Source organism: Chrysemys picta, chromosome 25 (genome assembly GCF_011386835.1).
Source record: "Chrysemys picta bellii isolate R12L10 chromosome 25, ASM1138683v2, whole genome shotgun sequence".
NCBI classification, from domain to species: Eukaryota; Metazoa; Chordata; order Testudines; family Emydidae; genus Chrysemys; species Chrysemys picta.
The window spans coordinates 13,961,727-13,984,318 of record NC_088815.1 but is presented as its reverse complement, the minus strand read 5'-3'; the positions used below and the strand labels follow the sequence as shown (position 1 = coordinate 13,984,318).

Genomic DNA, 22,592 nt, shown 5'->3' with positions numbered 1-22,592 from the left:
AAGAGAAGTAAAACAGTTTTTCTTCCCCTATAGCTTTGCATTAACAAACTTAATGCAGGAAGCTTGATATGATTTTTTATTATTTTGTAATTACGCCTCATGGATGCACAATTTTTACCTTAGAACTACTCCCACCAGTTGTAATAATTTTGCCATTAAAATAATTAGCCATCAAGTGAAGCCAGTGGAAAAGAAAACCAGCATCCCACATCTGTCAAAGTAGACTCAGTAATTCTTCACCACATGTTATAACATGATGGGAATAGTCAGTCGCTCATGGGTGTTACATAGAGAAGTCTATGTCACTGCAAACTCTCAGGCTGGTTCACTCTAAAGGTCTGAGTTGCGGATGATTATTCAGGCTTGACTGAAACTTTTCATGCTCAACAGATCCTGCAGCTACAACACTCAGTGGCTCAGCGATTTCCTGCCTTTCAGCATGCGTCGGAGGATCACCTCGATCCCGCTGGGAGTTCTAATACGCTTGATCCACCCATGGGTCCGCTTGCGCTTGAGGTTCTTTGGTTGATATTCATTCCCGCGTGCCTTGGTGCGTATTTGTTGAAGGCTCCATGGTGACAGGTGTCTAGGGATGCTTTGGAAGATGCCTGCAGATCTGAAGGACAGGCTGGTGCTTGGAGGCTGCCCCAAAGCATCTGAGAGGATGGAAATTGTCCTGGGCTGCGAGGGGGAGGCTGCAACGCGCTGCAGCAGGAAGAAGCTTGGTAGAGTGAAAAAACAATAGAAAGAGGTTAACAGGAAATAAGACAATGACCTAGAGTTTGGAATCTAAGCACCATGTGTAAAACACAGTGGGGGGGGGGGAGGGGGGGGTTGAGACTTCATTCTAATAATGCAATTCTGGAGGTATAACTGGTTAAATAAGGGCCTCTGATAATTCATTCGAGCCAAACATAGTGGAGAGAGATGCTGGCCCTGCTTCGGCAACACAGTTTTGCCAATGGTACCACACTCCCCTGCCCCGTACTGTGGTCATCCATCTCTCTCTTGGCTCTGCCAATGCAGTGACACACAGCATCCCTCTGATCAGAGGGTCATCACTGCTTCTGACCTCCCATCCTCCCCATCTGCAGCCAGGTCCCCCACTCCACCCCTTCCTCCCTGCCACACTTACCCCCTCTCTCCTGCCCTCAGCTTCCACTCACCCCATTTCCAGTCCCCCTTCTTCTGCTCTGACCTCCCCCTCACTTCCTGTCCCCCCTCCTGAGTCCCCCTTTTTCTGCCCTGTCCCCCTCACCCCATTTCCAGTCCCCCTTCTTCTGCCCTGACCTCCTTTGCCCCATTTCCAGTCCCCCTTCTTCTGCCCGGACCTCCCCCTCACCTCCTGTCCCCCCTCACTCCATTTCCAGTCCCTGTTCTCCTGCCCCCCTCCCAGCCTGTCCTGCCCCTCACCCCATTTCCAGTCCCCCTTTTTCAGCTCTGACCCCCTTGCCCCATTTACAGTCCCCCTTCTTCTGCCCTGATCTCCCCCTCACTTCCTGTCCCCCCTCCTGAGTCCCCCTTTTTCTGCCCTGTCCCCCCCCCACCCCATTTCCAGTCCCTGTTCTCCTGCCCCCCCCCCCCAGCCTGTCCTGCCCCTCACCCCATTTCCAGTCCCCCCTTTTCAGCCCCCGTCCCGGCCTGGCCTGCCCCTCACCCACTCAGCCCCCCAGGGGAAGGGGGGGGGTCTCCGGCAGCCGCGCGTTACCTGCCCCCGGGAGGCAGAGGCCAGAGGCGGCCCAGGCGGCCTGTGAAGAAAGCCATCGTCCCCCCCAAACAACGCCCGGGCCTATTGGCTCCCGCCGCCGGGCCTATCACAACCCGCGGCCACGCGGGGCTGGGGCGCCGCAAGGGCTTCTGGGACATATAGTTCTCCGGGTCACGCCGAGGCCGCAAGGGCTTCTGGGGTCTGTAGTTCTCCGTGCCAAGCCGAGGCACTCCGTGGGGTGCGCTGAGCCCCAGGCCCTGGCCGGCTGGCCCGGTGTTCCCGCCTTGCCCTGTTTCCTCAGACACCCCCCCCGGCCGGGGGTCGCCATGGAAACGGGCCCCGCCCCCTGCCCTGAAGGAGGGTGGCCTGTGGGTTAAAGCCTGGGAGCCCGGACTCCTGGGTTCTGTCCCAGCTATGGGGGGGGGCAGGGTCTTGTGGTTAGAGTGGAGGGACTGGGAGCCAGGACTCCTGGGTTCCATCCCAGCTATGTGGGGGGAGCAGGGTCTAGTGGTTAGGGACTGGGAGCCAGGACTCCTGGGTTCCGTCCCAGCTATAGGGTCTAGTGCTTAGAGTGGAGGGACTAGGAGCCCGGACTCCTGGGTTCCGTCCCAGCTATGTGGGGGGAGCGGGGTTTAGTGGTTAGAGTGGAGGGACTGGGAGCCAGGACTCCTGGGTTGTACCCCTGGCTCTGGGGTCTAGTGGGTTAGCGCAGGGGAGTCAGTACTCTTGGGTTCTCCCCTGTAATAGTTAGAGATGCGGGAGGCTAGGAATTGTCACAAGCTCCGTGCAGGTACAAGAGACTGTCCACATAGAATGACTTGCAAGATCGTGGTCTTAGTCTGGTTGAAGTGGGAGTTTCCTGGAGAGGGTGGGGACAACCATCCCAAAACATCTCTCCAGTTCCTGCCAGAGAAACCTGCATGAAATTTCATTTGCACCTGGGGCACACAGAGGAGAGGGCACCTTTTATGGAGCCAAAGGCCCAGTATGAACCAGTGGTGCAAGATGCAGCTACGGAAATCCCAATCTGGTCTTTAAATGGTGCACTAAAGGCCAGATTTAACCCTGGAGCAACTCTCATTGGGTTCAGTGGGGTTGATCAGCTTACGGAAGTGCTGGATTTGGCCCTGTGTGGTGAAGCGAGTTACTGCAATTTGCTGTTCACTTCTGGAGCCCTGAGTTTAGACCTGCCAGAGGTTCAAGTAATGTGATATCACTGGGCCTGATCCTTCTGCCTTCATTGAACTCAATATGGGGATGCTCAGAATCTCTGAAAAATCAAGCCAGTGGTCTGACATAAACAAGGATGAAGACTATTGTTAGAGAGTCACCTTTGAAAAGCCAGATCTCATTCAAAGTTGTGTATTGCATAGGGTGAAGGCAGTGAGTGAAAACTAAGTGGTTGACATTTTGTGTAACACCAGGGTTTGGTGCCTGGAGAGGATCTGAATTAAGCACCAGCTAAGCAAAGCTTCTGTATGTGTGAGATGTTCCCCTCTACCCAATGGGGTAAGTAGCTCCTCATCTGTCATATTACACACTGTGCAATAATAATATTTCATAGAATCCCTTATCTGTATATGATGCCTTTCGTCCAGTGGCATTGAAGGGTGACGTTTAAAAAAAGCCTATGGGAGTTAGGCACCCACCTCCCATTGAATTTCAAGAGTGGTTGGGTGCCTGATGCACTTACACATCTTACCCAAAGCAGGTTGCGAACAATGAATTGAGCTTTCCAATCCCCGTTCCCTCCTGTCAGGTAGGTGTGTCTCCATTTTTCAGACAGGGGGATTGAAGCACAGAGAAGAGATTTACCTAAGGCTGTGCAGAGTCCATGGCAGAGCTGAGAAAAGAAGCCATTCCCCTACTTTAACCCCTGGACCACACATGCACCTCCAGCAAGGAATAGTAGAACATGGGAGTCCTGACTCCCAGCCTTCCCTGTTCTAACACTAGATACAACTGACTGTAAATCATAATTTGCATTTATATGATCCCTTCCATTGTTCTTATCACGTCTCTCTCTGTCCCTGTCCCTCATCCCTCAGAAACGGAGATGGAAGCACAGAACTGATGTTCATAAACAAGGAACTGTCCTGCAGTTCCCCGGATGTCTGGCCACCCTAGTGTATCCGTCGTCACCACAACACACAGGGCTGTGGGCTCTTTGCCATGATGGATTATTAAAAAACTCTTAATACATTTTCTGTCAAAATGATTTTGCTGGCAACAGTTCTGGGCTGTTTCTTTGCTTCTGTTAGCTCCAGGATTGAAACACCGATTTGAGAGACACAGGGGTTGTGCAGTGGAAGTGACACAAAAGTGCACAGGCTTGGTGCTCGTTATGGCTGTGGGAGATGCTTTGCCCTTTTCCTCATTGCTAGGCCTCTTAGGGTTATCACTTAATTATGCACTCACTAGATATATGCCTGGAATAGCCATGCGCTGGTGTATCAGGGCTTTTCATTCCCTGATCCTGTTATTGGAATAATGGGAGCTGCCAAAGAACAAAGAGAATTGGAGATGAATATTGTCTTGTACTTAGAGGAGGGAATGGGAGTCAGGACTCCTGGATTCTAGTCCTGCCTCCATTGCAGAACTGCTCTATGATATTAGCCAAGTCACTTAACAAAGCAACAACTTTGTGCCTGGAATGATACTACTACTTCCCCCGAGGAGTCATGAGGTTGGATGTTTGTAAAGCAGCTGTTCTTGGGCCAGTTACTCTATCCAACAGGTTTTCTGACTCGTGCTTTCCCCAGATTAAACTATTTGGTGAATTATTGCAGGAATTAAAACTACAGCAGATTATCCAATGTAGGTACACTGTATGCTGATTTGGAGTATGTAGTATATACTGTTTTTTACTTTCACTTAGTAACTCAATTTTTTAGTAACAAAAAAGGGATGATTTGAAAGACCCCCTGTTTTCATGGCTTTTCCTTCAAGTTAATGGGAACCAGCAGCAGAGTTGTTAGAGCTCTCTCTCTCTCTGGACTCTATCCTGCACTATTCAGGTCAGTGGGGAAAGGATCAAGCCCTGTTCCAATTTAGCTCTGGCTGTCTAGGAAAAGGGGTAATTTAATAATAATATGGGGAAGTCAGAAAACTGACAATTTCAGAATTGCATCTACTTGCTTCACAAATCTATCTCCTGTGTGTATCAGTCATATCTGCTGATATTAGCCCTTCACAGCCAATGCATCTAGCGACCGGAGAGTGAGCGGCATTCTCTTTTGTTCACACATTATCAAAAGCACTGTTTACTACAGTTCAGCTCCAGAATCCAGCAGAGAGGTCAGCAACGTGTTACCAACACCTATGATAGACTTTATCTGGATCAGAATTACTAGGTTTGCAGCACTGGTAGAGAAAGCGTTGTTTTGCTTGTAAACTGAGCACATTTGGTCAGAAGTCCTTGAGACAAAATAAATCATTAACATCATTTGGAAAATGTAATTCACGGCAAGCCGTGGATCCATAGGTGGAGCTGGAATTGTTTCCATGCTACTGATTACTGGATGGAAAAATAATCAGTTCCACACTTTCAGTTACTTTATATCACAGGTAATTGATTATTCATTATTGCTCTTTGATTTTGGATGCCTTAAATGTCCTGCCCATATAAGAAAAACTTTTCTATAGCCATAGTGGACACCATGATAATATACTAAGTGTAGTACAAACTGATGGGGAAACCAGCTAGCAGATATAAAGGGGCCAGCATCTTCCCCCTCCCCCCTCCAAAAAAATCTAATCCAGACACTCCCTTTAAAATAATAATATTTTACAAAAAATGTCCTCAAGGCACCTTATAAACAGAATTAATTCTCCAATCATTCCTGTATAGGTGAATATAATTATCCTCATTTTACAGAGCAGGGAAAGCGAGGCACAGAAAGGCCAAGTGACTCACCCAAGGTCACACAGTGAGTCGGCAGCAGTCAGGAGTAGAACCCAGGAATCCTGGCTCCTGGTTGCCTGGTCTGACCATTAAAGAAAAGGCCTTGTTTTCAGAACATTCCTTTCCATTGGTGAAGGCAAAGATAGCTGGCTTGTCAGAAGAGTTTGCATTTTGTATATTGCCATCCTCAAGCACTCAAAACGAATGATTCAGCCCCCCTCCATCCCCCAAACTCATAAGATCTTTTTATTTGCTTTTAGTGTCATATTCTTCAGGGGGTCATGTTTTCAAACTTTTCTGCACAAACAATGAGGGCCAGAAATTTACTTTTGTTTTTACATGACAGCTGAGATTCTCACGTAATCACGTGAATCCAAGAGCTGCTGCTTTACAAAAAGCACCAAATATTTGCGATGAAATCGTGAGAGTTGGCAACACTCATAAAATCATATGAATGAATTGGAAGGATCTTGGCAGTAATGTGTTTTCAGGAGATTAACGGCCAAATTGTCACAAACATAGCCAGATTCCTTCGAGATGTGTCAAGAGACGCGGGACGCCCTCATGCAATTGAAAAAAAGGTCCTGGTTCCCAGCTTCAGGACTAGTGCACTTTACACCCCATGCCAGGGCCTAGAGGGGAAGGCATGTCCCCTTGCCCCTTTTTCTCTCCCAAGCTCTCCAATAGGCTGTAAATTGGGTGACTTTTTGCTTCCATTGGTAAGATTTCCTATCTGTCAGCGTGAAACTCCTCCTCGATGGGAGGGATTGAAGGGGCTTCTCTATGGCTACAGAATACAAGGGCACATAGGTCCCCCAAATCCCCCAGAGCCAGGCTATGGTGTTTTCCCCTCCACTATGGCTCATGGAAAGAAGATGGGAGGAGAGATTCCATTTTAAAGCAGATGATTTTAGCTGAAGGGACGGCTCCATCGTTCTTACTGCACATGCAAAAAAAAAAAAATGTAATCAGAGCATCTCAGAAGCGGAGCATCCCGCCAGCGCTAGCTCCTTGCACTGGCGGCTGCTGACTTGGGCTTTTCTCCCTCCCCCCTTTTTGCTTTCTTCAAGATTAATCCTTTTATTTGCACTCTCAACCGCTGACAATTCTTGTCAATAAATGAGGTGAGCATTATGTTCTGTCTCTCTCGATTTGTACAGGGGACTGAATGTACAGCTGGAATTTGGGTCATGCACCGGGGAAAGGAGGAGGGAGGTATTCTGCACGGGAGGCAAAATGGCCAAAAGACCCACTCGGAAGCTTAAGATCAAAAGGGATTTGAGAGGCGTTAAATCGGATCGCAGGAGACTAGGGGAAGGCAGTAACTGTCCGAGTGATGCCAGGTTGTTTGCACATAAATAGCTGTATTATCCATGCATGCTTAGGCAGGGGAAAAAGCTACCCACCAGCAAAACTTAGGGGCATGCATCTCCTGTTGTGATGCAATTGCAGTAAATTATCGTTGGCTCTGAGCAAGACACCACTGTTGCCGTGCATTGCAGATCTGCTTGGATTTTGGGGTTTGGGAAGGAGGCGGGGGGGGCATCTTAATGTATTGATTTGGACTTGTTTGGGGTTTTTTTTTCCTTCCTTCTCCAACTGGTTCATTACTTTCTGTCGTTCAGGGCTGTGACATTTGCTGCTTCAGGAATTGCAGCTGGGTTATTTTGCGGCTCTGCATTTTGTGTGTGTGTGTGGGGGGGGAGACAACAAGGGGAAAGGGTGAACCAGCAGGATATCTCTGGAAGGGAAGATGAAGGGGTGAACTGACCACTAAATCCAGGAAGGGTCAGATACAGGTTGTGTCACTGTGCATTGCATGATCTTTTGTGTTTCTCTAGGTCTTGTGTGGCAGCTAGCTAGCCATGGCTCCCAACCTGCCTGGCCATGTTACAGAGGCTTTTATTTTTGTGTGATGCCATTTCTCTTCTGAACATAATTTGTCTGTATTGTCATTCTGTGGGGCCCAAAGCAAAGTCCTGCCACTGGCTATGGGACTTCCCCTCCCCCGCTTCTTGCAAGGATGCCGCATATTTTAATTGCATCCCTGTGCAAGGGGGCTGGAACAGTTTTATAGTGGGGGTGCTGAGAGCCATTGAACCAAACTGTAAACCCTGTCTATAATGGAAACCGTTCCAACCCAGGGGGTGCGGCAGCCCCCCTAGTTCCAGCACCGACGTCCCTGTGTATGCTGAGAATTTCACCTTTCAGGGCTTGGTGAGAACTGCAAGCTGATCTGACTCTCTTGGGATCCCATTTCTATTGCTTGCAAAATTCTCCCAAATACGTCCCAGCATCCTAATAAAGCAACTAGTGATACAATCAGCATACAACAGGGGTTCTCAAACTGGGGTTCGGGACCCCTCCGGGGGTCGCGAGGTTATTATCTGGGGGGGTCACGAGCTGTCAACCTCCACCCCAAACCCCGCTTTGCCTCCAGCATTTATAATGGTGTTAAATATATAAAAAAGTGTTTTTAATTTATTAGGGGGGGTCGCACTCAGAGGCTTGCTGTGTGAAAGGGGGCACCGGGACAAACGTTTGAGAACCTCTGGCATACAAGAAGCCAGGCACAATGTAAAAAACACAGGTGATAGCCTTCCCCATACAGAATGTTTGCTCCCTCCCCAGTGGGAACATTGCTTAAAAGGCAGTGAGATGGCTCACTAAAAATCAGTGGTGCAAACTGTTAGCTCCTGTGTGCTCATTAGAGATCCCTGTTTAATTGGCATTACATTTGAATGTTTTCTCTGTACCTCAGTTTTTTCCACGGGGGGGGGAGAAGAGGGTGTGAGGGGAGGGAGAATAACAATATTTGCATGTTCCTTGGGGTGTTGTTTAGCGCCATTCATAGTTGTGATTCTTGGATGGAAGGGACGAGAGAGGAGCAAATGATTATTGCAATTAGAATTCCAGCTTTGGCACATCTAATGTCTCTCTCCATTTCCATGGCACTTTACAAATATTAAGTCCCCCAACTCCCCTGCAAATATTACTCCCAGCGTGGGAAACTAAAGCACCAAGAAGGGATGTGAGTTCTCCCAAGGTCACGCAGCAGGTCAGTGGCAAAGCCAGGAGAAGAACCCAGATCTCCTGGCTTCCAGGTTCCTGCTCTAACCATTAGACATGCTCCCCAGTGAATAATACTCTTGGTTCATCTGTTGGGGTCAAACACTCCTCTTGACTTCTGTGAGCAAAGATAAGCCCAAAGCTAAGGATGCAGAGGGGCTGTGAAAGGACATTTCCACCCCCTTCCCACCCTTTGGCCTGTGGATTCTGCACTGTGGGCAGAACAGGGGAAGACGCTTTTCATCAACTTGAATGCCAGCTGGATATGAAAGCTGACCTGCTGGCATTCTCATTTATACTAGTTCCCCCAAGCCTTCCAAAGAGGCAGGACGGGCAGTCCCAGTTGTGGGGGGCAGCGCTGCGGTGGCTGTCCAGAGAAGCCAGGAGGCAGTTCTGGGGATCCCCTCCTCTGCTGTGAGCAGGCCAACCCAGGTCCCTGATGGAATGATCAGTCAGGAACCTTGCAAATCCTGGCCTGGAACAGCCCACATAGGGGATGGTTTGGCCCTTAGTCATCCCGTATAGTAGGGTGTTGATGGTGGTTGTTAGCCCAGCACCTCTCTGGGGGTGGGTACGGTATAAGTGTTGATGTGACATACTGACCCCATGTACTGTGAGCCTTGCACGCATGGCCGTAGTGTTACTGGACTCATTTTTCTTGCCCTCCAGCTCGCCCTTTGCATCTGGGCCCTCTTTTTCTCTGACTGTGATGTTTTGCCATCACGTTATATAAAATGCAAGGCGTTTCAGCTCAAAGTAGGTCAGTAAGTTGTTTTTCCTCGGCCTGCCTGTTCTGCCAGGCACGAACATCCTGGAAGTGGGGGAGGAAGACAGGGAGAAGAGAAGTCAGGGGGCTCCGCAGTAGCTTTGTGATTCAAATGCAAAAGGCCCAAGAGCTGAGCTCGGAGACCAAGCCTGGGCTTGGAGAGCAGACAAGAGTGTCTGTTTCTATCGCAGGACTACCCCTCAGCGTCATGGTGGTCCTGGGCATCTCTCTACTGCAGAATCAGGGCTCATTTTCCCAGGGGAAGCTGTGGTACTGGCAGGGAAGATGCTTATAACTTGTTTTGGTCTCATCCACACAAGAGAGATCAAACGCTGTAATAACCCCGTCTGGGGGCTACCGTGCGGTAACCCCATCCCCAAGACTGTTGCTTCTGCAGTCTGGATGAGCCCTTAGTGAACTGTGACTGCTGAATGGATACCGTCTTGACTTCTGGAGGTCGTGTGGTAACATTTCTGTCGAGAGTCTTAATGAAAGGGGTTTCGGGGAGAGGAAGCCCGAGGCCCCTGCAGTGGCTTGAAGCAGAAGATTCCAACTTTGCTCCATCCCTTCTCTGTGATGTTTCGACTGAGCCTGTCCCAGGCGGGTTATGCAGGGGGCAGGGATGCAGAGACAAGGGGGTTTATATAACGCTCGGCGCCTGACTCACTGTTGTGACTGGCGTTATGTAACTGGTGCTCAATTCTTTGTGCTGGGGATGGCAGATGAATGTACCCAGGGCTTGTCGCCATGGTTACCAGCATCTTTACAAAGTTCTGTACAGTCCATATGGTTTCATTTTCAGTCTTTTCATCCTCTGGAGAGAAGAGGCCTGGAGTTTTGGCTGCCCTTGAGGAAGGCAGAGTTCTCTGGTGGTTCGAGCAGGGGAGGGGGAGATGGGAGACTTGGAGACAGTTCCCAGCTCTGCCACTGACTTGCTGGGGGATTTTCCCCCCCCGAGTGGAGTGCTCTGAGAACAGCAGCTGAAGGGCTCATATAAATGCCATATTTATCTGCCACACTTGCTGGGTGGCTTTTCCTCAGCTTCCAGGAATTCCTTTACCGAGCAAGGGCTGGGAGCGCCAAGCTAATCATCAGGAAGGAGTTTGGAAGCAATCCCCTGCCCTGTCCTGTAGGAGGGCGGGGGGTGGGGGGGTGTTGGTTTGAGCAGCAGGCCGGCGCTGGAGTTTGCTGGGCTCCCAGTAACCTTCCCTGCTGGGTATATAAGAGCAGAGGTGTCCCAGCTGAAGAGGCTTCAAAGGAAACAGCCCTATGTTGTTCAGAGGGGGCCTGCCTCCGTTCTGGAATATCCTTTTCCTCCAGTTCTCTGGTCGATTGTGCAGTTAACTCTTCCTCCCCCAATGCAGTGTTTCCTCCTCCTCTAAGGGGTGGGATAATGGCTCCAAGACGCTGTCAGTCGGTTAGGTCAGGAACAGACTGGGGAGTGGGGAGGGCTCCGTCTATGTTCAAAGTTCACAGTGTGGAAAGAACGTCCCCGTACCGACACGTGATTGCTTGGGCTCTGTCACCGAGAGGTGCTTCATCATTCTGCACATCTGTTTTTGCCTGATCTATATTTTTCTCCTTCAGCCTCTTTCTGCCTGGTCAGCAAACACCCCTGATCTGTGCCTAGTGTAGGGAGGGGGGGCAGGGAGGAGTTAAATGGGCAGCAGGGGGTTGAGAATCAATCCGTGGCCTAAGCCAAAGAAGCATTTATCAGCTTCCCTTCTCCTTAGGGACTTAGGTTCTGATCCTTCCCATTGGCTTTGGTGGACTCTGGATCAGGCCCCTAGTTCTGCTGGCCTCAGGCACTTAAGCAGTGTCATTGCTGCCAATGGTGATATCTGGCTTCTAATCTGCAGCACAAGCAGCCTTCCTGCTGCAGGATTTGGGCTAGCACCACGGAGAAGGCCCATGAGCCACATGGGGACAGGTAGCAACTGTGAGAAGGCTGGAGAGCTGCTCTGTGTATCTGGAGTCAGGAGGTGAGAAGAGGCAGGAGAATTTGCTTCTCCAGTGAATCTCTCTCCAGCTAGCAGAGTCCCTGCCTGAGACATGGTGATGGAAAGTTTCCAAGGAAATCAGGTCTGGAAATGAGCGAGATGGGCTAATTGAGTTTATCCTGGTAAATGAATCAAATTCTAGCAGATCAGCCAGAAATCCTATTAAGTTCACTAGTCTATTACCCATACGGAGATCATTAATACCTCGTGTTATTGAGGGCATAGCTTAAATCCAAACCCTTATTGGAAATCCCGGGAAAATGACCTTTCTGGTGAGGTCTGAGGTCTTTGGCTCCTGGTAGCCTAGGAGTTCAGAGGACTGGCTGTCAGGACTCCTGGATTCTATTCCAGGCTCTGCCACCGGCTCCCTCTGTGACCTTCGACAAGTCATGTCTCTCTGCACCTCAGTTTCCCCATTTGTAAAATGGGGGAGGATGCCTTGCTTACAAGGGTGATGTGCAACTTAAAGCATGCAAAGGGCTTGGAGATTCTCAACTGGAAGATTCTGCAATGGGGAAAGGATGGTGGAGTCATCGTCCAGGGAGATATCTGAGACTGACTCCGTCGCTCATGGGCCCTGGCTCTATTAGGGAAATCTAAGCAAAGATTGCACCCCATGGCTACCACTGCTTCAGCCCCACTGGCACCAGCAACATTGGGAACCCTAGTAGGGACGCTCCTACTGGTGTTATAAGCACTGTATCCTGTAGCCCCCCTCTGAGCCTGTGGTTTAAATATACTCCAGCTCTGGCTACACTAATCCTCCCACCATTTCAGTAGGGTCTGAGCAGTGCAAGAGGGAGAGAATCTAGGAAAGAGGTTAGTGCAGAGAAGGCCGAGGGGGTCTCCTTCCAGACCACGATCCCTGCACTGCACCCGGCTTCCTTCCGTTCTGCCTTTCCCTATCGCAGTCCAGCCTCATTAGCGGCTGAGTTTTGCTGACTCTGGGCTTTGCAGCTGTGCTAATTTGCCGGTTGTCAGGGCTGATGGCTGAGCGCTGTCCCACGCTGAGCATTGCCAGGTGGGAGTCAGGCACCCAGCACAATGGGAAGAATTAGGGAGAAAATCTTCCAAGGGCTGTCTCAGCAGGTTGTGAAATAGACAAGCTCTGCCTTGGTTTCTGTCATCCTGTCTTCACTCTGATGTGTGGGGAGGGATTTGGAAGCCTTTGGATGATTTGGTTCCTGGGGTTTTCAGTAGGGGTCCCTCTCAATCGTGATTAGAGCCCCACTGGCAATATGGAGAGGAGGTGGGCAGGACTGAGCGCCCTACCCCCGAATCTGCTGAGCCGGTCAGCCCCATGTGAGTGAGTAAGTGTCCCTGTAGTGAACTGCTGAAAACTCCCATTTCTACCACCCCTTGGATTTATTTCTTCTCTGCAGCTGATGTAATAGCCATGTTATTCGTTCAGCATGTGTCACCCCGTGGCTAGAGCGAGCTGGCAGGCAGGCTTCCTGTGATCTGGTCTCACTTCTCTTCCTGACTCAGGGTGTAAATTCCGTGCCTCGGTTTCCCTAGCTGTACTATGGGGTAGCACAGGCCTCTTGGGAGGTGGCGGGTGAGTAAAGCTGCATTAATGAATGTCTGCAAAGTGCTCTGAGGTCCGTGTAGGAAAGGAACTAGAGAAGCAACAGCAGGATTCTTCTGGACAGGCTCAGTGATCAATGCTCCCAATTCAGCAGGGGTGGGGAGCACTGGGAAGGGAGGATTTCTGTCTGTAACCCACTAACAGCTGTAGGGAATCTGGCATCCTGGGGGCCAGGATCAGGTGAGCCAAGATGCCGCAGAGACCTGTTGAAGGGCGAGATGGGTAAGACTGAGCACCGCCCTCTGTCCATTAGGAGCAAGTCAGAGACAAGGCTCAGCACTCCTTTCCTCTTGAGGAAGTCTGGGTCTTGCTCAGCCTGATGGTCACAGCTTCTCCTTGCTTTGCAGGGGAACTGAAGAGAGTGGGGTTGGCTCATACACGTGTGCAATCTTGCAAAAATCTGCTTGCCTGGGAGAGTACATTTTTTTGATGGGCAAGGGAGACCTCCCCAGCTGTCCTGAGCCATCTTCACGGGAAAGGGAGGGAGGCCAAGTAAGGTTTGTGCCTGGGCAGGTAAAATGGTCCAGACGGTTCCTTCCCCCCCCCGGTGGAGGAGCTGTGAACACCATCTTGGCCGTGGGGAAGACAGTGTCAGCAGAATGTGTGTGTGTGACTAAGCGGCGGGAGCCATGCAGCAGTGGAAGGAGCAGCCTTGCAAAAGCGTTTAAGAGATCAGCTCAGCCTGTGAAAAGCAGGTTTCTTCAGCCGCAGCAAATGCAGGCGGGAAGGAGACGCTTTATCCGTTTAGCCGCTCGGCTCCCGCTGCAGCCTGTCCATTAGTATTTGCTGAGAGCCGCAGTCCTGCGCTGCCAGATCAAAGGCCTTATTAACTCCCTTCTGATGGCATTTGGTCTTGAGGAGGGAAACGAGGCTCACTGAGAGATGAATAACATAGGGACACTGCAAAGAGGGATGGGGAGAGAGGGCAGGAAGGGGAGAAATCCACAGCCAGACAGGGTGGCAGGAGCACTTGTAGCAGTTAGAGCGGCGGGCTTGGAGTCAGGACTTCGGGGTTATAGTCCTGGCTCTGCTGCTGAATCACCATGTGACCTCTGTGCCCCACCCCATGCCTCAGTTTCCCTGTCCGTAACACTGGGGCGATAATACCCGACTTACAGGGGTATTGGGAAAATTCAAGTGTGTACATGGCTTGGAGAGCCTCACAGGGAGGGGAGGAAAGGGCAGAATGAGAGGGATTTATTTGGGGTCAGGGGGAGGTATATATTCTATAGGGGCATTCCAGAAATCTCTGTTTCCCCAGTGACGCCCTGAGCAGCCGAGGCAAACTCTCCTCAAAGTGACCCTGGTACCGATGGGCCTCTTCTGTCTCCCATCCAGGCTACTAAGCCTGCAGCCTGGTGCCCCAAAGGGGTGAGGGAGGATTTAGCCAAGTGAGCCAAAGGCAGAACGGGGCAGTCGGTTTCCGCCGTGCCAGGGGGAAGGGAGGCCAGGCTGTGGGATCTGCTGCTCTCATTCAGAGGCTCATTTAATTAAAAGGCAGTTAAGCTAATTATTGTCTGTATTCAGAACAAACAAACAGAACCAGAGGTGCATGAGAACAGGGCTTGAACCGTTAACCCTTTGGGCTCGATGCTGCCTGGTGACCACAGCCTGTCTACGCTCGGAGCAGGGTCAGCACGGGCAGTGGCAGAGTTACCTTCTCTGAGGCAGGGCCCTCTGCCCTGCCCAGCCCTGCCCTGGCAGCCCCCTTCTGGGGTAGGTGGGGAGCTCGGGCCCCATTCAGCCCTTGACTCCTGGCCAAGGGGCTAGTTGCTGTTTCATTTCCATAACAAAGCCCAGATTTGGAGCGGTGGCCAGTCCTTCCCGGCCCCCTGGGGTAGTCTCGTTTCCCCCATGCCCACATTTCCTGCACCAGCTTCCTTGCAGCGCTGTTGCAGGGGCGAGGGTGGCAATTGCAATCCCATCTTGCCCTGGAGCAAGTGCTCAGACAATACCTCACCGCTGCCTCCACTGCTCAGAAGCTCAGACGCCGTCCTCTGCTCTGACAGGGCCCCAGGCCTGTGCCAGGCGAGACATTTGGTGCAAAGTGTCGGTTTAACTCTTCTAACGGGACCTTGGTCACCAGCCCAAGTCTGGCACCAACTTGCCTGTCTTCCAAAGCAGGCCAATAAAACCTGCAGCACTGTGGAGCAAAGTGTCTCCTGTTCATCAGAAAGGCAGTCAGGGCTTCTCCCAGCTGGGGGTTCCAGTCCGGCTCTGGATAGCTGAGTGCCATGTCATGGCAAGGTGTGTCCTTTCCCAACAAGCGAAGGTGTGTACGCCTCTCCCTTTGCCTTTGGTCAGGTAAGGAAAGAGGGTCCGATTCCTCTTCGTCCTGCAGCTGAGTGCAGCAAGCTACCATCTCTGTGTAGGAGGCTGTTAAACCTGCTTGGCCCCAGGTGTGCCAAGTGCCGAAGGCGCCGGGCAGTGCTGATTGACCTCTGGTGTCGGTTAATGTATTTCGATAGGACACAGGTGTTTCTCAGCTTGTTTTCGGTCAATTTGTGGTCGCTGTTCCCATGTTGGTAAGGATCCTGACTTGCATTTAATCAAAAGAGAAGAAGTTTCCCCAACTCCCACCAAAGGTATTTGACCTAGTGGGAGGACAGAACTGACCCCTGCTGGTCACAAGACACGACTGTGGCAGGGACCTTAAAACAGCTGGACAAAATTCCCTTTAAACCTGATCCTCAATAATACAGCTTAGCTCCTGCATTTACTTTTTTCATCCATCGATCTCAAAGCACTTTGCAAGGCTACTACAGATGGGGAAACTGAGGCATAGAACGCAGACGTGATCTGCCCCCATGGTCACACATCAGATCAGTGGCAGAGATGAGACTAGAACTCAGGATCCGGGTGGTGCCCCATCCACCAACGGTTTGAAAACGGGGGTCAGCAGAACAAGTTTACGCTGCTGGCTCCACCCCCAAAATTTCCCCCAGTTATTCCCATGTCTAACCCCACTGACCCGTCTTTTCATATGCTGGGAAGTCTCCTGCTTTGACTCCCGTTTGCTGTGTCAGCCGGGGAAGGGGCTGTCCCTTTAAGAGCAAAAAGAACTGGGGTGGATGACACACGCTGGTTTAGTGCAGCTATTAACAGTTACAAGGATTAGGAAGCTGCCAGAAAGATCTTGGCATTCTAGGGATTGTGCCGCATCCGGCACGGGTGCCCCTGAGGCATGTCTGCGCTGGGGAGCCGAGGACGCCCAGACATGAACTCAGCTGGGTCCAGAAATCACAGCACAAGGGCACTGGCTTGACATTGCCTGGCCTGTGTGAGGGTTGCAGTAGCTGCTCCACCATGTGATGGGAAGAGAGAGACCGGCTGGCTGCTTTCAGGGTAAGTTCTCTAATGCCTCCACTGGTGTCTTCTTCCTCGCTGGGGCAGAGACGGGGACTAACCTGGGCCTGACCCAGGATTCATTACATGTGTTTGACGAAGGGGGCATTCACCCACGAAAGCTTATGCTCCAATACGTCTGTTAGTCTTTAAGGTGCCACAGGACTCTTGCTTTTTACAGATCCAGACTAACCCGGCGACCCCTCTGATCTTAGGGTCCAGTTACCCACTTCCATGACTCTGAGGGCCAGGAGCCATTGGAGGTGCTGCTGTATTCAGTGCACAAAGCAGAGCAGCTGGGTCTTTATATGCTCCGTCACCCTGATAGGAGGCAGGTTTGAATGTGTCCCCTTGGGACGCCTGGGTTCTGCTAACACGGACATGATAGCAAAGGGACGCGGCAGCTTTAGACGTGGGACCCGATTCTCCTTTACCTTGCACCGCCAGGGATCCCTGTGCATTCCGATCGGGTAGCAGCTTGCACCTGCTTTGCACGGGTGACACAAGTACCAGTGAATCGGGCACGTTGTACCTTGGCTGATCTTTGCGGGGTATAATTCAGGAATTAAGGAACACGTACACACTTGTGCTGTGCGTTATGGATCTTGGCAGATGGTGTGCACGTGTGTTTGTAGCAGGCACAAGCTAAAATATGGGAAAACTAAACCTGCAGCCCCATGGTTTGATTATTTGGACTGTGGCCTCGCCAGAGGGCGGGGTGTGTGTGTTTCAGCCAGTGTCTGGGCTCCGTTGTGTTGGGCATGGTACCAGTAAGTCAGTCCCTGACCAATGGGGAGTTCACAATCTAGGCTAATGGCATGATGTCAGGAATTCAGGAGGAAGTTGTGGTGAGACGACATGTCAAGTCCTGTTGGTACATTTCACTGTCCAAATTGTTACACGCCATATGTGGGGGGGTTTCCACTTTCTGAGCCTTGATTTCAGAGCTTGGAGAGAACTGAATTGTAGCTACTTATCCCAAAAGGAAGAAGGGAATTGACAGGAAACTCCCCTCTGACTTTGCTAAGGGAACTGGTGCTCAGATGAGCTGTGTGACGTAAACAGGCTGCCCCTGTGGTGAGAAATCCCCAGGACCGGTCACTTGTGCTGGGGACCGATTGGGCAAAACCACTTACTGGGACTAGCTGCTGATATTCAGCTGGCATGTGGCACATCTAGTCTGTTCCGCTCAGATTCTTGTACCGCGCCCGGCGTCGTGGTATCAGAGCTTCTGGACTGGCACTGGGAGGGGGAAGGTTATTTCTGATGGATGAAAGTTTTATTCTCCATCGAGCGCGTTTGGATGTTCTTTGTCGGAGCCCCTGTGGCGTGGGGGATGGCTGATACAGTCTAGATGGCGTGCGGGGTGCTGGGGGGGTCTGTAATGCAATGCCAAGGTTATTACGGGCAGAAGAGCACAGGATCCAACATGTAAAAAAGGTTTTGGGTCTCTTCCCTCGAGCTTATAGTCACCCCCTGCTCCTCTCCTCTCTTCCCGTCAAAGGCCTCCCGGTCCCTTACAAAGATGAACCTGTGTAGCCACACCAGTCCCTGCTGGGAGGCAGGGCGGGGTCGTTGTCTTCAGCTTGGTTAAACAGCTAGCTGTGGGAGACTGCAGATGGGTCTAGAACCCAGGAGTCCTGAGGCAGAGTCCCTTGCTTTGCCCTCCAGCACCTGTTCCTCACCCAAAGCTGAGAACAGAACCCAGGAGTCCTGACTTCCACCCCCTGGTCCAACCACGAGACCACCTGTCCCCCAGGATTTATTTGATTGCACTAATTCCTTCTCCTGCCGTCTGTGAACAAAGCTCTTGTCATCCTGCCGGCGGGTGGGTTTGAAGTGCGTTGGTGGAGTGAAGTGGCCAGCTCCTGATAGCCTTGCTGGAATTTATACGCTTAATTCCCTGCTGGAAGCATGTGCTTCCCTCCCTCCATTCTGCAGGGACTTGTGTCTGGCTGGCAGTAAGTGCAGGCATTAGTTACTGGCGGGGGGAGCACTCAACAACCAGCCCCCTCTGCACAGCAATGGATCCAGCTGTGCTCTCCTGCCCTAACAGCCCATCAGCATCAATAATTCACGCACCAGCCCAGGCTTGGTAAATAAGAAATGCACTTCAGCCTGCCCAGCGGGAGGGGGGATCTCCCGAGCCCCCCTGCAGGGACTCCGTCCTACGGGCTGCCTGGCTCCTGCAGGGAGGGGGTCAGGTCGACACAGATATCTGGGTGCGGATCCTTTACCTGGGTCCTGGGGCCGCTCTCTGCGGGGATGGTGGGTGTCTGTGCTGTGCCAGTCAGAGTCACTTCCGACCCAGGTTACGTTCCCAGGATCCCCTCTGTAACTGCTCTTGGCATTCAGATTACAGATGAACTTGGGTAATAGACGAGCTCTTCCTCTCGCCCTCTGGGCTTCCGTCTCCTGTTCCCATCTGCATGGAACAGCCTCCCTCCGCACCACCAAACACCCCCCCGTAAGCCAGGTCATCCAACAGCAGCGGTTCAGTCCCCGTTCTTCGGCGTTGGGTTTTGCTTCTCCACATCCGACAGTTTGACATAAATCCAGCAGCTACACCTGGCCCTGTTCTCCACAGGGGCTGGCCTGGCTCACTCCCAGCGGCTGCTTGATAGCCTTGTAGCCAAGGACCAGGTGACCTGAATCTTATCACCTGGCCTCAGACTATTCACCTGGGAGGCAGCTAATTAGTCACAGGTGGGGTGCAAGCCACGCCCCCTCAAAGGGCCATCCCACCGTAGGACACCATCCCCCTCGTCCTTCTTCCAACAGGGGGATGATCCTGTGACCTACTGTTTTATCTGGAGGGCTGAGCATTAGAGTGGGTGCCAGGAACTCCCAGCTTCTGTTCCCTGCTTTGCCCCTTGAGCAAGGTCCTACCACCTCGCTGGGCCTGTTTCCCCATCAGTAACAGGGATAATGACCCTGGCCCACCTTCCAGAGCGGCAGGTTGCAGGACTTGAGAGCATGGCTAGTAGGAGCTCATTGCACTGAGGGTGGCTACACTGGTGCTATTGCACTGAGTTCAGATCTCCAAACATATGGGGTGAAATTGACCCCTGTGCCGAGGGGCCAGGTATCACTTAAAACCCACAAGGCCTCTGTTCCTCTTCGGTCCATGGGAGCCTAACTTTGCTGTCTCCCTGCCCTGGCGTGAATTCCCCCCCAGTGCACAATCTAGCATCCCAGTGCCACAGCAGCTAGGAGCGACTCTCCCGTGTATCCCATCTTACTGGTGCCAAAATGCCCCCCCACTCCCCCCTCATAGCTACACACGCTGAGCTGAGTCCCTGGCTTGCAGTCACCCCGGCTCTCCTCGAGACAGGTGCAGGCGACGTCTCTGGGGGATCAGAGCAGGTTTGAACAGAACGTAAGAATGGCCAGACTGGGTCAGACTAATGGTCCATCCAGCCCAGTATCCTGTCTTCCGACAGTGGCCAGTGCCTGGTGCCCCAGAGGGAATGAACAGAACAGGGAATCATCCAGTGACCCATCCCCTGTCACCCCTTCCCAGTTTCTGGCAAACAGAGGCCAGGGACACCGTCCCTGCCCAGCCTGGCTAATAGCCATTGATGGACCTGTCCTCCGTGAACTTATCGAGTTCTTTTTTGAACCCTTTGCTGTGACCTTTGCCATTTTCCCTCCTTCCCACCTCACATTTGTGTATTGGGGTGAAAGCTTGTTCCACAAGTATTTTGCAGCTTTCCCTGTAACCCTGACTCTACATCGCTTGGATTCCCCCCGTGCCTCCTGCTCTTCATGGCCACTGGCTTGGCCCACGTGCCCACTGCGGACGGGCGGGAGGAGGGACGCAGGCTGGCAGAAGAGTTCTCCAGACACAAAGATGCTGCAGCACTCACAGCAACCCCGGCAGTTTCTGATCCAGAGGCCTGGATTGAGACTCACTCCTGCAACCATGGGGACCTCTGGTGAGGACCCAGGAGGACATGAGGATTCTTCAGTAAAGAGCCAGCACCTTACAGCTGGCAGTAGAGTTACTGCAGCCCTCCGACACCTTACTCCAGCGTCCAGTACTTGCATAGGATGGGCTGTTTCTCCTGGATGTCGCAGCATTGCAGGGCGCTCTGGGGAAAGCAGCTCTGTGTCTAACTGGGACACGGGAACGGCCACTGTTGTCTTGGCGAGCCAGCTGTGGGGAGGGGGGAATAGGAGACTCTGCTCCAGAGACACACGGGGCCAGGGAGCTGGATGGTAGCGCGGCTGCTTTCGCCCCAGCGCATTGTTGACTGGCAGCAGCCGGGACGTTCGCAGTCACCTTGGCTCACAGCGGCTAGATTTGGACACAGGTGGATGTTGAGCCAACTGGCAGCCCTGGAGCTAGAAGTCACCTGCTTTTTCACAGAACTGGGACAGTGATGGGCAAGCGTCCCCTCTCCCGAGCCTGCTGACGTCTCAGCACAGAGCTGGAAGAGCCACCCCTGGGGCGAGAGAGGAGCCCAGTCTCCAGGACTTATTTCACCCTTGGCCTCCCCACTGAGAACGGCCAGCCAGCGGGGCGGGGGCATGTAGTGCCGATTGAACGGAGACCCACCAACTCATTTCACATAGGGGCCACCCGATGGTTACGTCTGTCAGCCCCTGCCAACCTGGGCTGCCTTTGAACCAGCGCGCTGCAGGGGCAAGTCGCCACATCCCATCCCCTATTGGTATTTAATAGGTTGTGCCCAGAGGCCTTGGTCAGGATCGGGGCCCCTCTACGCAGGCAGTGCCCCTCCAAAGCACCCCCTCATGGCCAGGGGGGCTCTATGGTCCCTGCCTCCGGTTTCTCCTCACCAGGGTTTTCCATCCCTTCCGGGGCTTCTCAGCCCTCCAGCAGGGTCACTCTCAGGGTCCAGGCCCCTTTTTGGGATAACAAGAGTCCACCCAAGAGCTCTTCCACCTCACTTGGGCCCTTCGTCAATCCACTCCCAGCCCCACCTGGCCGCAGTCTTTTCCCTGCAGAAGCCTCTCTGGGGAGCAGTGACTTGGGCTTCCCACCTGGAGGCTCAAGATTGCAGGAACCCTCCTCTCCAACCAGCTCTCAGCTGGGCTTTCCCCCTTTTCAGTCCCACAGCCCAGGCAGGTGTCGCAGGCTGGCCGGTTGCCCTGTTACACACCAGCAATGCTCAATGTTGCCCCAATGGCCCCTGCTCCAGAGAGTTCACAGGCTAAGAGAGGCCCCCTCCAGGCTCTCGCTGGTTTGGGATGGTGAAAGCAGACATCGTAGCTTGGCCTGGGTCCTCTTACTGGGGGTGGCCTGGACCAGGATGGTCTCGCACTGATCTGTATCCTCAGCTGGGCCTTCAAGTTCTAAGGTCTGGTCCTTGGTGCGAGGCTGGGACGCCAGTAAGAATCCCTCCCACCCCCTGAGGAAGGGGAGCCACAGTTACAGCTCCCGCAAACTCCCCTTCCACATGGTTTTCAGACTTGGTTTAGGGAATGACTGTAATTAAACCCTCCAACTCCCTTCCCTGTAATTTCAAGCTCCCAATATTTGTACTGGTGGTTTTGACGGGAGATGTGTTATTCAGACCATTCAAATCTAGATAAACTCGCCCCTTCCTGGGATTTGGCTTTAGCAGTAACCTAAATTCCAGCTCAAGCCTTCCCTTCAGGCTTGGCTACACCTGTTGTTCCTCCCTCAGGCCTGCTCAGCCCACACCCTAGATCCTCGCTCTCTTTCTTTCTGTCCAGAACCCACTTAACCCTTTCTTAGCAGAATCGGCCCCTCCTCAGAGGGTGGGGATGTTTCAGGTTTAAACTCCCAGCTGGGCACAGCCTGACCTGTGGGCTCAGGCAAGTCCCTTCTCTGTGCCAATGACCGTAATAATCTTCCTCTCCTCCCATGTTTGTTGTAAGTTCTGATTAACGAGTGTGTCTGTAAAGTGTTTTGGGGTGTGTGGGTGCTAGGCAAGAGCAAAGGAGTAGAATTAGCATGAGTGTGTGTGTGTGTGTGGTGACCTAGATGCATAGCTCCTCTGGGGCCTGTCTCTGCCAGTCTGGGTGGCTGTGAGATGCCAGGGATTGTTGCTATCTAGACGCTGGTTTATTGCCACTTGAGTTTCTCTCCAGCCGGGCTGGCTGTGCGTCACACTTGCTTAATCACAGTTGCCATCAATGGAAGGGACTTATCCACAGCCACTCAGCAAGTCAGGCCCAGGAGTCCTGACGAAAGGGGACTAGATAAATCAAAGGGTATTTCT

At 52.2% G+C, this 22,592-nt stretch overlaps 2 protein-coding genes across 7 annotated transcripts in view; one reads left to right on the top strand and one right to left on the bottom strand.

Annotated features, from left to right (window-relative positions):
• Positions 1 to 63: 63 nt before the first annotated feature.
• MRPL34 (mitochondrial ribosomal protein L34) lies at positions 64 to 1,993 on the bottom strand. The gene is made up of 2 exons (XM_005278940.5): positions 1,709 to 1,993; positions 64 to 721 (listed from the first exon to the last, which is right to left on the bottom strand). The coding sequence occupies exons 1-2, from the start codon at positions 1,864 to 1,866 to the stop codon at positions 409 to 411; spliced, it is 471 nt and encodes a 156-aa protein (XP_005278997.1). The 5' UTR covers positions 1,867 to 1,993; the 3' UTR covers positions 64 to 408.
• Positions 1,994 to 6,413: 4,420 nt separating this feature from the next.
• Positions 6,414 to 22,592, top strand: part of ABHD8 (abhydrolase domain containing 8) — a 27,384-nt gene continuing 11,205 nt past the window's right edge. For 2 of the 6 annotated variants that reach the window (XR_010594885.1, XM_042861959.2), the window contains exon 1: positions 16,156 to 16,380. Coding sequence is in view for 3 of the 6 variants with exons in the window: in XM_042861959.2 (XP_042717893.2) it covers positions 16,347 to 16,380 (34 nt within the window). In the remaining 3 variants the exon portion in view is untranslated. Of the gene's footprint in view, positions 6,737 to 16,150; positions 16,381 to 22,592 lie in introns of those variants that run through there. The other 4 variants (XM_065578215.1, XM_005278936.5, XM_042861962.2 and 1 more) reach the window with 4 other exon arrangements.